The 14,315-nt window shown below is 58.1% G+C and overlaps 1 protein-coding gene across 4 annotated transcripts; it reads right to left on the reverse strand.

The window, feature by feature from the left end:
* Nucleotides 1-629: 629 nt before the first annotated feature.
* On the reverse strand, nt 630-10,122 carry Sema4c (semaphorin 4C). Of its 4 annotated transcripts, none has more exons than XM_090336443.1 (15): nt 10,087-10,122; nt 7,865-8,010; nt 5,825-5,973; nt 5,473-5,535; nt 5,270-5,368; nt 5,023-5,119; nt 4,831-4,947; nt 4,578-4,729; nt 4,322-4,497; nt 3,899-4,043; nt 3,583-3,805; nt 3,382-3,494; nt 2,298-2,455; nt 2,142-2,212; nt 630-1,992 (listed from the first exon to the last, which is right to left on the reverse strand). In XM_090336443.1, exons 2-15 carry the CDS (start codon nt 7,971-7,973, stop codon nt 1,163-1,165), a joined length of 2,502 nt encoding a protein of 833 aa, XP_090192569.1. In that variant the 5' UTR covers nt 7,974-8,010; nt 10,087-10,122; the 3' UTR covers nt 630-1,162. The 4 variants fall into 4 exon arrangements, with proteins under 4 accessions (XP_090192569.1, XP_090192568.1, XP_090192567.1 ...); XM_090336442.1 differs by lacking the exon at nt 10,087-10,122 and adding an exon at nt 9,628-9,761; XM_090336441.1 differs by lacking the exon at nt 10,087-10,122 and having other exon boundaries at nt 2,142-2,209; nt 7,865-8,329.
* Between the last annotated feature and the right edge of the window lie 4,193 nt (nt 10,123-14,315).

The raw sequence follows: 14,315 nt of genomic DNA on the forward strand, positions 1-14,315 counted from the left end.
TTCTAGGAAGTCCCCTCTGGACTCACCACCTCTTTACCAGTTCTGGGAAGACAGGCTTCTCCCTCCTCCTCCCCCAGTGCCCTGACTTCTCCCCTGGCCAGAACCCAAGGTTGGCTCCCTTGGGGACTGCAGTCCTGGTTCCCAGCTCCTTAGGGCACCACTGTGGGAAAATGCTGAAGTCTGGGCTGCCCACTCCAGAGAGGGGCAAAGCAGGCTTGGAGCAGCTGCTCTGGCTACAGGGGAGAGGGGGGGAGTCCAGCTTCGCTGAAGAATCCTACTCTCTTGGTACTGATAGATGGCTTTAGTCCAAATATCTTTGTCCAAAGTTTCATTTTCTCCATTTTATTTGTCAATATAAAAATACTCAAATATTTACAACAAATAAATACGTAGGGACACAATAAATTACACTGTTAGGAGCCCTTTTCCTAGGGCTGGGAGAGGATGTCAGTATCCACAGCATGCCCACCTTCCCCTCCCCCTCCCCCCACACCACCTTTCCTAGCCCAGTATGGGAAGAGGACAAGTACAAAACACCACTGAACCCCTGGGGGCCAACGGGAAGGCCCCGCCCACCCTTCCCCCCAAACACACAGGAGGCGCCATCTCCCTCCCCCCACCCTGAAAACATTCACAGCCCTAGGAGCAGGACCAGGCCCATACCGAGCCCTGCACTCCCCCACTCCCCCAAAGGGGCACAACACCCTGCCCCCCCTATGTACATGGCTGCCCCTCACTGGGGACAGGTGGGAGTGAGGCAAAGTGATCCAACTCCTTCCTCTTCATAGCTCCAAAGACTCGCCAGGAGGACCCCAGGCCAAGGGAAGACTTCAAACAGAAAGGTTATGCCACACACCTACTTCCATCCGCCACACACACTCACACACGCGCGCTGCGCACACATTTTAAAACTTCTGCCTTGAAAAGTTTGGCTGCTGGGGTCCCATGTGGCCAAGATTCACAGAGGAACGGGAGTGCCCTGGTAAACCACACCAAGTGGCAGTGCCCATGCTGAGCAGGTCCTCATGACCAGGCAGGTGCTACGTGGTGCCTGTCCCAGGCAGAGCAATGCCCGCGCCATGTCCCTGAGGTAGCTGGTGCCTGTGCAAAAGTAGGAGGTGCACCTCCCCCGTGCCCCGCCGCCGATGCGGAGGGGGCTCCCTCATACTGAGGACTCCTCGGGGTTGGAGTCCGGCAGTGGCTGGCGCTGCTGCAGTTTGCGCCTCAGTTCATCAGCAATCTCAGGCAGGGGGTTCCCCAGCCCTCCCCGGTCCTCCCCTCCTAGTTGTAAGCGCACATAACCATTGGCATTTGAGTTCCGCCCACCCCCCAGATGAAGCCTGGTTGGAGAAGGCAGGGGCTGGCCAGGGATGCCAGGAGGTGGAGAGGGGGGCCCGCCGCCAGGCTGGCACCGGGCGTGTCCAGGCACAATCTTGAGGGAACCATCTGAGTAGTAGTAGCCAACAGGATCCCAAAGTTTCTCATCTGTTTCGGTGCCAGGCCGAAAGGGGGGGCTGGTGGGTTCCTTGGGCAACTCCAGGGGGTACACCAGGGTCCTCTCGGTTGCCTTGGCACCTTTCTCCAGCTCTTCCCGCAGTCGCCGCCGCAGGGACAGAACAAGCAGCAACAGCACTAGGCACAAGGCCCCCAGGGCCACCACAGCCAGCCATACCAACCCTAGGTTTTCCAGGGGGGCCCGGGCCTCCAGGGTCACCGAGGGGCCTGCGACGACAGCCACGAGGTAGCCTTCAGCAGCCAGCCGTGCCCCTTGCTCCTCTGAAAAGCAGTGGTAGGCCCCGGCATGACGAGGCTGGGCAGCCATCACCACGAGGGCCTGGAGCTGGGCGTCATAGAGGAAGGAGCCAGGCTGTTCCACGGGTAGATCTCGGCCCCCAAAGGTCCAGCGGGCCCGGGCCAGGTTGGAGGAGAGACGGCAGGGCAGCACCAAGTCTGTGCCTGCTACCACTGTTACGTTTTTGGGTGTTAGCCTGACTGCAATGGCAGAAAAGAGAAAAAAGACTTAGTGCATTGACCCCAGAAGGATGAGAGGCAGAAATTCTTCTCACCCCAGGATGAGGCCGAAATTCCAGCTGTGGTCTAGGGCCCATCCCAACAGCAGGGGTTATAAGAGGGTAGCTTACCTTTCTTAGTGTGCAAGTTACAAATGCCCGAGGTGTCCGAGATGGTCACATGCTGCATCAGCAGGGATCTGCTAGGGGGAGCAGGGCAGGTCAGCAGCTCCACTCCACCCCCTCTGCCCTCCCGCCTGGAACTGATGCTTGCAGAACCCATCTCACCCAGAGTGGCTGCCTACAGCCACACAGTGGCTGGTGTTGACATTCCAGGCACAAAAGGGGTCTCGTGCCAGGACGCAGTCCACACACGAACGGTACTTCATACAGTCAGCCAGGGGCAGCTGTACCAGCTGGGAGCGAGAGCCCGCAAAAAGCAGTTTCTGCAGGAAAATCAGGCACAGGAGGGTCAGGGATGCCAGGCCTGTGGCAGGGCACAGCAGGGAAAGCCAACAGTCCTGCAGGCCCCAAGAGCATGGGAGGTGCCCAAGGAAGGAAGACCTACAGGTGGAAACCTTAGTCCTGAAAAACTCAAGGGCTTACGAGTCAGCACTCTTAAGCATCTTACAGACATGACCTTATTAGACACGGACAGCAGACTTGCGAAGCCAGATGTAATCACACACTCACACACACACACACGCACACACACACACACACACACACCCTTCAAGCCCAAGCAGCCTGCACAATAGCATCAAGACAGCATAAGGTGTTTTCCTGTTTGAGTGGTGCCTGCCAATCTTTGTTTATTCAGCCCCACACTTTCTTTCTGCTATTATTCTGTTATTATTTCATGTTCTGGATAACAATTTTGAGTCACAATAGCTGGTAAAAGGCAAACAAAAACCCAGAGGGTGCTGCAAACATGCAGGAAGCAGTTCTGCATGGGGCTAAGAGAAAATGCCAACACTTCATGGGAAGTGAAGGAAGCAGAGGGTCTGGCCCAGGGAAGGCACTGGGGAATGGAAACAAATGACATCACAGGGCGGTTTGAACAGTGTGCAGCCTAGAAGGTCTGGTCACTATGGGAGAAGAGTGCAGGCAGAGCCTGCCCACCTTGCAGAAACCTGATGAAAACCCAAGAGCAGTTGCCAGGGCTTGATTCTGGGAATGCAGCCCCCAGGGACCACTATAAATAATGGCCTTGTGGTGAGCAAACTCCCTCACATTAGCACGTGCTGCTTACTTCCTGGAGCTTGCCTGAACTAAGCAAGGTGTTTTGCACCCGCCAAGCACAGAGGCAGGCAGACATGTAGAGGGAGTGAAACATGGTACTAGAGATAGCCATGTGCAGGGCCTGATTTACCTTGCTCTGAGACAACACCAAGCTTTCCACAGGCTCCTGGTCAAACACATGCAACTCCTCAATCAGATGGACCCAGGGCCCCAGGCTCACGGCCTTGAGCAGCCAGCCATCTCCTGGAATGTGGGAGACATTTGTTAAGTGACAGGGGACAAGGCCCTGGGGCATCTTGTCTCCCTGCCCTGGGGACATCTGGGCACCGACCTGTGCCAATGAACAGCACTGTATAGGTGGTTCCATCGAGTCCTGTGACCCGGTCAGCCACCAGGTGAGTGAAGTTAGTACCCTTCTTCACGAGCAGCGGGCGGCCCCACCGAGGTCCCACCTGGTCCTCCATCAGCGGGTGTTTCTTGATGAAGTTGAGGGTGTTGTCAGGCAGCTCCAGGGAGCTGGTGTAGCCATGGTGGCGATGCCAGTTGTTGATGCACTGCGTGAGGTCAGCAGAAGGGAGGAGCCATCAGCCAGGCGGAAGGGCCCTGGAACTGACAGGGGGAGCACTTCTCTCCCCGGGAGGACTCACCGAGCCAGGCCGCGGGGTGGGGACCGGGTCGGTGTAGCGGCCCCACTTCTGGGCTTGCTCATGGTACTCCTTGTAGGGGCCCTCAAACACCCGCTGGATGTCTTCCAGCTGGTACTCACAGACAGCCGACAGGTCCACATCCCCCCTGTGGCAAGGAGGAGAGATCTCCAGGGTTAGGTGCGGTGCCTACCTTCGCCCACCTTTCCCCACCTCCGAGGCAAGAAGCAGGAAGGCAGAATTCAGTGCAAAGGGCAGAAGAACATGATGACAGCTCTCAAGTGCCTCCCCGGGCAGGGCTTGAGGCGCTTCTAGATAACTGGCCACCTGGACTAGCCGCAGGGCCTCACACCCAACAGTCACCCCTAACCTGAACACCTGCCTCTTCCCACCCCAGGCATTCCCACCCATTCCCAGGGAACTCACCAACGTGCTCGAAAAACCCCGAAGAAGGTAGTGTTGTGCCAGGAGGTACCCTGCAGGGTATGCATTGCCCGTAGCTGGTTGAAATAGAGTTGCCAGTTGGGAGCTGAGCATGCCAGTCGAGCCTTTAAGAACGTGGTCCACTTCTTCTGCAGTGTCCGGGCACCTCCCATGTCACCCTGGCAGAGTAGGGCCCATGGCTGGTCAGCCACTGGCAGGCAGCAGGATTCCCAGGGCCCACTGCTGCAGGACTCAGTACCTTACATACGCGGGCCACGCGAGCCACCACCTGCTCGGCATAGCAGTCATACTCCACAGCCCGCTCACTGAAGAAAAAGTAGATCTTGTCATCGTCTCCTGTGAAGCTTCCCACGCTCTCGGGGACATAGGCAGAACCTACAAAGTGGGGTTCTGCAGCAAAGCAGGAAAAGTCAGTGGTCAGTGGCATTGTATAACCGCCACACACCCGCCCCGTGGGGCCTCCCGTGCTCAGCAAACCCAGCTTCACTCACCATTGAGCCAGAAGGCCAAGTACTCTGTCTTCATGGAGTGATGGGGCCCCATGTTACGCAGGATGACAGGCTCTGTGCCCAAGAAGTTGTTAAGCGTAGCTGAGTACAGCTCACCATCTATGGAAGACAGAGGGAGTCAGCTACCAAGTCCCAGAGAACCTGCCCCGCCTGCCGTCGGGGACCGCTACTCACCCACAAGGAGGCCGGTGTGGCCCTTAGCTGGGTCGTAGGGACACTTCCCCTTCCCGTCCTCAAACTCTCCATTCCCCAAGGTGAAAGTGAGCATGTCCTGGGGGTAGGGAGGAATGGTGAGGAGAGGCACAAAGGTAGGGCCCCTCCCAGCCTAGGAGACTAGGTCTGTGGGTCCTGAGGAGGAAGGGCACAGAGGACAGGAGAGGATGGGGTGAAATGTGTGGACACTCAGAAGAGCGGTACTCACGATGTAAGCGCACTTGGGCTGGAAGGCATAGGTGCCACACACGTAGAGGTGGGAGGCATTGTACGGCTGCAGGAAGCGGATGAAGTTGAAGCACTCCGTCTAAGAGGAAAGTCTCCCGTCAGTGAGAATACGAGGACCGGAACACAAGGGACCACAGCGCATCCCAGGAGGCCCAGATGACGGGCCGTGCCCTGAGCACTGACCTGGTTGCTCTTCCCTTTCTGGATACATTCAGTCTTCTTCTCAGCTGGGGCCTCCCAGGAGATCTGGGGACGGAGAAAGGGGTTCAAAAGTAAGGTCAGTTATATGCTGAGCATGTGCCATCCAATAGTTTGCGGCTGCAGCACGAACACCAAATGGACAGTCCCCAGGCTGCAAGGGCTTAGTTCAGGGGAAGACCACCCCACCATGGCAGAATCCAGCAAGTGCTACAGGAGCGGGAGAGCAACTTGCTAATCTCAACTAGAGGGGGCAGCTGGGGACAGCCTGAGAAAGCCAGGCCTTGGGGTCCTGCCCTCGTCCTGCCTGTGTGCCTCCCGCTGCCCCACCTCTCACCACTCCTTGCAGCTCCAAAGCCTCCACGCTGAAGGCAAATAAGGCCTCCCGGGCCCCCACGTACAGGAGCCCTGACCGCTCCGTCAGGGTCAGCGTCAGAAAGTCCTGGATGCCCGTTTGGGAGAACCGCCGCACAATGGTGGCCAGCTCTGTGTGGACAGACAAGTACAAGGCAAGAGTGAGTAGGCTGTGAATGGCAGGCCTCCCTGGGGTTCCAGGAACCCCTATGGTTACTCTTCCTCATCATCCCGACCAGGTGCTCGTGACCCACACCTGTAATCCTAGCTATACGAGAGGCTGAAGTCTGAAGATCGCATTTTGAAGCCAGCCTGGACAGCAAAGCCCATGAGACTCCTATCTTCAATTAACCACCAGAAAAAGCTGGACGTGGAGCTGTGCCTCGAAGTGATAAGAGCACGAGCTAGCTTTAAGCAAAAATGTCTACGGACATTGCTGGCAAAAAAACAAACAAGACATCCTACATGTATATTCCAGCCAGGCCTGACTGGACTTGGGGGTATTTTCTGAATAGGCTTTAGCTCTGACAGCCCCACCCAAGCCTCCATGGCCTTCCTCAGCCTGGGATGAGGCAAATCCGGCTGGTAAGGAGGAAGGAAGGATCTCTCAGCCACAGCTTCCGGCCAGAGGAAACCATCAGACTGATGGCTCTCACTCTTAGGGCCAGCAGCATTCCCAGCCTGGAGCTGGGCATTTCCCCCATCCCATCTTCCTCTGAGGGTGTTTCCTTCTTTGTTCTGCTGCCCACATGAGGGTCCGGCCAGACCCTGGCAGCTGATGCAGCAGAGCATCAGTTATAAGCACTACTTGTCTCAGGAAACTCCTCACTCCAGCAGGACCAAATCCAGGCTGCTAGAGGTGCAAGCAGATGGTCTTGGGACAGGCAGGGGTGGCAGGAGGAGAAAATGAAAGGGACTGGGAGGCCTGGCCAGGGAAGTTAGAGGAAACCAGAAGCTAGGGGACCAGCAATGGCACTGTAGCCTTAGGTCTGGGAAGTCTTGCTGCCATCTACTAGGGAACATCATATAGGGTATGACATCTCCAGCCATGCGGCCCTTGTCACCCCCCACTCTCCAAGAAAAAATACCGGTCCAGTTGTCTAACGGGTCCCATCAAGTAAGCCTAGTCTTTGGAGGCAAAGATGGGAGGGTTTCCTTAGCACCCAAGTGCAGCCTGTGGGAGGTGAGCTCATCCCAGGTCCCCAGAGCACAGGGGTGACACAAACACCTGACATCACCTCTCATACAGGTGTGTGTGTCCAAGGAGCACTGGCCCCCTCTATGTGAGCATATGCAAATCCACACACCCATCCAGGGCTATCAAAAGATGTCAACAGTGTGGGGGGGGAGGGCCAGCAGGGTGGGGAATGGAGCTCGTGGAGACAGCTAGAAAGCCTGGAGGTCTGCATGGAGCTTTGGCTTACACCTATCCTGGTTCTTCTCTCTGGGCTTCTGATATTAGTAATAATTCAAGAAGTGAGACACAAGTGACATAGAATGACACCCCCCCCCCTGTATGTCAACAGCAAGGTAGTAGGGGTCAGCCAGAGGTTCCCCAGACCTATCCTAATTATCAGACGAGGGCAAATCTCAGGTCCTGACCTGTATTACCAGTTTTGAGTCCCTGAAGCCTGGCACATTTCTTAGAAAGACACAGACACAGGGGCTGGAAGTTTGGCCTAGTGGTTAAAGTGCTTGCCTAGCATGCAAGAAGACCCAGGTTCGATTCCTCTGTACCACATACATAGAAAAAGCTGAAAATGGTGCTGAGGCTCGAATGGTAGAGCTCTAGCCTTGAGAAAATCCAAGGACAGTGCTCAGGCCCTGAGCTCAAGTCCAGGACTGGCAAAAAAATAAAAAAGAAAGACACAGACACATACAGACAGACACACACACACGAGGAATAAAGGCAATTCACAATTGGGGATAACTCCTTAGCTGTCTCCCTGTACTTTCCTACAAGCTCTTGTTTTTGCCCAGCCGGCCCTCCTGCCACCCTGCCACCCTTTCCCCCGACACTCACCCCCAGAAGATACTGTCTTCCGGGGCACAAGGTTCCACCAGACCTCAGCCCCAATGCCCAGGCCCCACAGCCCTGCCGCCAGCAGCCAGACCGCCCAGTGTGGGGCCATGGCACACAGGCAGGCTCTGTATTCCAGGCCAGCTGCCCTGTGAGGAAAAGAAGAGGTTAGCATTGCCGTCCACGAAAGCAGTCCAGGGCGTGGAGGACAAGCGCTCGGGGAGCCCTCGGGTTCGCGTGGGGCCTCGCTCCTCCGGGAGGGCCGAGGCAGGCGTCGAGAAACGGAATCTGCTCCCACCAACGGGAAATCATGCGGAGAAAACCGCGAGGCGATCTCCCACCTCCGGCCCCCGTCCCTTAAGTTTCTTCCACGAAGCCCCTCGGCTGGGGAGGGCGGCCGCGCGCGGGCCGGCGGCGCACACCCCGGGACGGTGCCGGTCCAGGGCCGCTCCGGCCGGCCTCCTCCCTCAGCGCAGACAATAGCCGCGCGGAGCCCGGCCCCGGCCCCACCGCAGCAGGCCCGGCGCGGAGCGGGGGCCGGGCCGGGAGCCGGAGGGGCCCAGCTTCCCGAGGCCCCTTTGTTGCCCAAGAGGGAGGCAGGAAGTGGGTGGGGTGGGCGTGGACACGACCAGGCCGCGTCCTGTTCCCCGCACAGCCCTCGGCCGGGGGGTCTCCGCGGGGCTCGCGGCGGCGCGGGCGGGCGGCGGGGAGGAGCGACGGGTGGGATCCCCGGCGGGGCTCCCCGGGGTCTGACGAACCTTCCCAACTCCGAGGCTGCGCCCCGGGGACCCTGGCAGGCCCGCAGCACCGCTTTCCACGGCCCCAGCCCCACCGCGCCGGCTGCTGGGACACCGAGGCCGGGGATCCGCTGGCCCCGAATCCGGGCTGCCTGCCAAGACCCCGTTTGGGGTCGTCACCTTCCGTCCCGGCCCTCCCCTCCCCCAGCTCCGGGGATTTGAATGCAAACAAAGCGGCGGCTCCGGGAGCGTGGCGGGGCCCGGCCAGCGACGCCCCCTGCCGGCCCGCACCCCCGGCGCGGGGAGGGCGCGGGGCCGGAGCGTCGCGGGTCCCCGACAGTCCCCCCTCCTGCGCGCCCCGCCTTCCTCGGCCCCTCACCCGGCTCAGGTCGGCCCCGAAGGCGTGCTCGGAGCTCGCCCGCGCGGCCGAGCCCCCACCCCCAGCTCCTCCCCGGGCCGCGGCGCGGGCGGCGGGGCGGGGGAGGGGTGCAGGGCTGCGGGCTCCAGGCTCTGCACCCCGCACCCGTGCCCACCTCAAGCAGCCGGCCGGGATGGCGGCGCGCCGGCGCGGGACGGGGCGGCCAGGACCGGGCTGGGGGCCCGGCTTCTCGAGCCAGCCCGCCTCCTCGGCGGAACCGGCGGGCGGGGGGCCGCGGTAGGGAAATCCGATCCCACAACATCGGCCTCGGTCCAAGCCCGCCCCAAACTTTCCGTCAGGGGTGGGGGGGCTGGAGCAGCCCCGGAGCCTGGAGCGGATCCCGGCCGCGCGCCGGGCAGCACGAGGGTCCCCCGCTCCCCCAGCCCTGCGCCCGGCGAGCCCGCCCCTCCGGCCCCGCGGGGTGCGAGCGCCGCACGCCCGCTCCCGGGAGTCCCGGGGGCCGCAGGAGGGATCCTGGCGGGCGGCCGCCTCCTCCCGAGCCCCCAGACCCTGACTCCCCCGCGCCCGGCAGTCTCAGCCCGAGCAGTGGGACAAAGCAGCGGCCCCGGAGCCCCGCGGCTCCGGCTCCTGGCAATCCCGGCCCCACTCACCTCTTCCCCCGCGCAGCTCGAATCCCTGGGCGCCGCCCTCGCCTCCGGCTCCGACCGCAGCCGGCCCGACCCCCGCGCCGCGCCCGCCCGCGCTCGCCCGCCCGCCTCCGCCGCCCCTCGGCCACCGCCCCTTGGTCCCGGTTCGGCTGCGCACCCCTGGGCTCGGGCTTCGAGCTCCACCGGGCGCCGGCTCTTTCTCCGCCGCTCTCCGCCCCCTCCCCTGACGTCAGGCGGGGGGTGTCGAGCCGAGGCCGGGGGCGGGACGCGCAGGCCCGCCCAGGAGGGGGCCGCGACCTGCCGCGACCGCCGTCTGGCCGGCTCCGCGGCCGGGAAGGGGACCCCCGCTCCTCCCGGGGCCCGGCCGCCCCGGAGCCTGCGAGCGGAGGGCTGCGCCGCGGCGCCCGGAGGGAGGTGGGGCCGGGTGGGGCCCTGGGCACCGCCACGGGGAGTCGCGCTCACCTGGTCGTGCCCAAGTGTCCCCCGGGACCTGCGGCGGGCTGGGCTCCGGACTGGGCCGAGGCTCCCCGCGCTCCGGTTACGGGGAGGAAACCCGAGCGCCCCTTGGGGGCGGGCCGCAGCGCCCGTCTTCTGGCCCCAAATTCTGCCTCCTTTCTGGGCCCCAGCGCCGCCCACCGGCCCTCGTCCGCAGCCCCGACGAAGCCTTGCCTGCTGGAGAGACCCTCGAGCCCCGGAGAGCCAGTGCCTTGTTTTCAGGCTCCAGGCAGCGCCTGCCCCCAGGAAATGAGTCCTGGCGCCCGGCGGGGCGAGGGCCGGTTCACCAGCGACTCCAGCCCCGGGGGAGCCACGCTGTGAGCCACCATCCTCAGAACCGCGGCCTCGCCCGCAGCCTCTCGAGGAAGTAACCTGTGGCTTGGGCCTCCTGGCCCGCCGGTCCTCCGAGCTAGGCAGGTGGACAGAGTAACCGCAGAGAATGCCCCATGGGCGCCTAGAGGTGGCTGCCGCCCCGCTTTGGCTACAAGGGCAGGGGCGAAGGGCCTCACGGCCCAGCCCCGGGGGTGATCCTGGAGGGGGGAACACATTAGGCCCTGTCAGCAGATCTGCAGTATAAATCAGCCCGACAGCAGCTTTTGTTCAGTTAAAACTTGGCATCTGAAAAGTGGAGACCAGAAGAGCAGTGCAAATAATGGAGAAAGTCAGCCCCGTTTGGTTTCGGTAACAATTGGGTCTTTGCTGGTAGATATAAAGGCCCCTTCTCCCTCCCGGACAAACCATTTCCCATTTCCCAGAATCTTTCCATTAGAACAAAACAAAAAAAGACCTGTGGCTTTGGAGTTGCTGAAGATAAGAGCAAAACAGATAACAATGACCATGGTGAGCAAGGAAAAAAGTCCCTGTTGCAATGTGCAACGGCCAGTTGGGGAAAAGGTACAGTACTCTTTCCTTTCTCATGGTTAGACCCTGTGTCTGTGTAAGCTGAATTGACAGGCAGATGCACCCACATTTGTTCTGAGCCTCAGACCTTGTAATCTGCCTTTGTGTTTCCTCTACCCTCATGGGCACACTTTAAATAAAACTTAGTATTGATGGGACTGGAAAGGGTGAGGCAGGACGATCTTAGGCTTGAGGTTAGCCAGTAGATATTGTTTCTAGGTGTCGTTTTTTGTTTTTTGTCTTTTTGCCAGTCCCGGGCTTGGGCTCAGGGCCTGAGCACTGTCCTTGGACTTTCTCAAGGCTAGAGCTCTACCACTTGAGCCTCAGCACCACTTCCAGCTTTTTTCTATGTATGTGGCACTGAAGAATGGAAACCGGCTTTTCACCCATGCTAGGCAAGCACTCTATCACTAGGCCAAACTCCTGGCCCCTGTTTCTAGTGTTTTATCAGAAAGATGAAACAACTAGCCCCAAATTCATGTAACCAGCAAGATCAAATTTTTTTTTTTCCAGTCCTGGTTTGAACTCGAGAGTCTGATTATTGTACTTGGACTTTTCTCAAGGATAGAGCTCTATCCCTTGAGTCACAACACCACTTCCGGCTTTTTCTACATATGTGGTTTGGAGGAATCAAATCCAGGTCTTTGTGAATGCTAGGCAACCATTCTACCATTAGGCCACACTCCCAGCTCAAGGTCAGAATGTTTTGTTGTTAATGGTCATCTTGGAGCTTAGACTTAGGGCTTGGGCTTTCATGCTCAAGGCTAGTGCTCTACCACTTTAAGCCACAGCTCCATTTCTAGTTTTCTGACGGTTCATTGTAGGTAAGAGTCTCAGAGACATTCCTGCCTGAGCTGCCTTTGAACTGCCATCCTCAAAGCTCAGCCTCCTGAGTAGCTGGGACTAAGAGGTGTGAGCCCCCAGTGCTCAGCATGGTCAGAACTTTTAAATTAAGACATTGGAGCTAGGAGTAGCAGAGCCTGTCGTCCAAGCTACTGGAGAGACTAAAGCCAGAAAACGGCTTAAGCCTATGAGATGGAGACTCACCTAGGCAACCTAGCAAGACCTTACTGCAAAAAAGAAATAAAGCGTGTCTTTCTACAGTGCTTTACCTCCTGGTTTTCCTCATCTTCAGACCTTACCCTCAGTCTCTAGGTGTGAAGGTTACTAGGCAGAGACCTGAGCTCTCTGGCTCTGCCTCCAAGGTAGCCACAGTGGAAAGTTTCAAAAGGGGGTTTGGTTTCACTGGCAGGCCCAATGTTGTTCTGTACCTCAATGGCAGGTGTCGAGGTCCTCCAAGCCAGGGATATAGGTGGAAAGTAGAAGCCTCCAGTGAGCCAATCCTTCACAAAGTCTCCTCAAAAAACAGGCTCCAGATACCCCTTCCCTTTCCTACCTCTGCGCATTTCCTGCTATGCTTTGTTCATTCCCAGCATTGGCCTTTTCCATGAGTGGGTGTCAGAAGATAAAATTTCCTAGACTACTGAGTATTTGCTCATGATTCATGTGTTTTAATAAAAGAAGAAAATAAGGACTCCTGTGTCTTCCATTAAGAAAAAAAAATTAATACCAGAGAGAGAGAATGAGAAGGAGGGAGGGAGGACGGGAAGAAGGAAGGCTCATTTCCCTGCCTAGTCTGTGCAGGGTCTCCCTGATATACTCTATAGGAGGCATCCACCCTTCAGATCGTAAGCCTGAAGACACTCCAAAGGCTCCCCAAGATTTCCCAGAGGCTCAGGCTAGCCTCAATAGATGGCCCAGGTGGCCCAGGAGTCTTACCTGAAAAGCAAGCAGCCCTATTGGTCATAGGCCTTGGTGCCCTGCATTTGAGCTGCTTACTGACCACTCTGGAGGCAGCTCTCTGGCCAGAGACCCAGAGCGCACATCGGGTTCACCAGTCAAGGCAGCCTGGACCATTTCCAAAGGCAGTGAGGAACTGCTATTCAATCACACATGGGGAAGTGAAAAGGCTTGGGTGAGCCACCCTTTAGGGAGCTTTCTGAGGACCTGGAGACCCAGGGAGCTGGGACATAGGAAAACAACTTCCTCTCTACTTCCTCCAATAGGAGAGTTATCAAAGCTGTCCACCTGGGGAAGCCTTTCCCTTCCCAGCCACTCCCTGTCACCATCACCAAAAGGAAGCAGGAAAACATCCGTCATCACAGCCCCGGATGCTGTTTTTCCAGTGGCTTCTTTCAGGATATCCCTCGCCTTTTCCCAGGGGCTTAAGGGTCAAAGACCTGGAAGGCAAAGGGTGAAATTGCCAGCAATACTGCTAAATGTTTGGCTTTAAGGAAGCCAGGTTTTTAACTGATCCCAGCCTGGTTTTAGATTTTTGGTCAGCTCCCAGCCAGTCCTAGATAGGGCCCATTACATGGCCCAGGGGACAGTGTCCGCCCTTGGGTGACCTACAGTGCATACTTCTGCTCAGGTTACAGCCAGGTCTCTGGAGAGACTGAGTTGTCACCAACACCTCCTCTCCCCTTGGTATCCATTTCTCTGTTGGGGTTGAGTCTGCTTGGGGAGCAGGAAGGCAGGCCCGGGGAGAAGGACTTTAGATGTCTACACTGATGAACAGTTTGATCCCTTTCTCCAAACCAGGTAGGCACAGCATCAAGAACTGGAAACTCCCGGTTCAGTGTCATGTCTCCCTACTCCTCATCTGTGCTTGGCAGTAAGAACAAAGAAGGGAAATTTCAAGGTACATTCCAGGTTTCAGAGCAAACCAAATAATTGAAGATTGTCAGGATATGCAATGTCAGAAGCAGCAGCGGGCCCCAGGGAAGGGAAGCAGCTAGCTCCCCAGAGGCACTGTTCTCTGAGGCCTACCTGATGTTGCTTGGGCTATGGTGGGCTACCGTGGTGTGCCCAACCAAGTGGCATGTGATGCAGCCAGGAAGAGAAACCAGAACTCTGAGTCAAGCTCACAGGCATCCAAGTCACCCTGGCCCTGGAAAGGTTTCTTCCACTTCTCGGGTGGCAAAGACTTTGAGGCAGAAAAAAATGTCCCGAGTGTACTTGGCGCTGTGCTGTGCCCTTTGAATAATAGATATCCCCAGCTCCTGGCATTCTGGGGCCAGAGAGTGAGACAGCTGTGCCTGACACAGGCCCGGGAAGAGATGGGATCTCTTTTGGGTCTGTGCCACTTGTTCTAAAGTTCCTTTATTTCAGGGGCAGGGCATGTCTTTTAGCTAATCCACTTTACCCTAACCCCTAGTATACGAAAGACAAGAAAACAGAAGGTCACATAAACAAAGACAGACAAAGTTCTATAAGAGACACTGGATTCAGCTGAT

Source organism: Megascapheus bottae, chromosome 7, assembly GCF_031878675.1.
Source record: "Megascapheus bottae isolate mThoBot1 chromosome 7, mThoBot2.hap1, whole genome shotgun sequence".
In the NCBI taxonomy this organism is placed as follows: Eukaryota; Metazoa; Chordata; class Mammalia; order Rodentia; family Geomyidae; genus Megascapheus; species Megascapheus bottae.

Excerpts from the sequence above, each read along its gene's own strand:
- Sema4c (XM_090336440.1), bottom strand. The coding sequence starts at position 8,036 with ATGCTAACCTCTTCTTTTCCTCACAGGGCAGCTGGCCTGGAATACAGA. Across the intron at positions 2,213-2,297 it reads GCTGTAGGCAGCCACTCTGG|CAGATCCCTGCTGATGCAGC; the intron begins GTGAGATGGGTT and ends TGCTCCCCCTAG. Across the intron at positions 1,993-2,141 it reads TAACTTGCACACTAAGAAAG|TCAGGCTAACACCCAAAAAC; the intron begins GTAAGCTACCCT and ends CTGCCATTGCAG.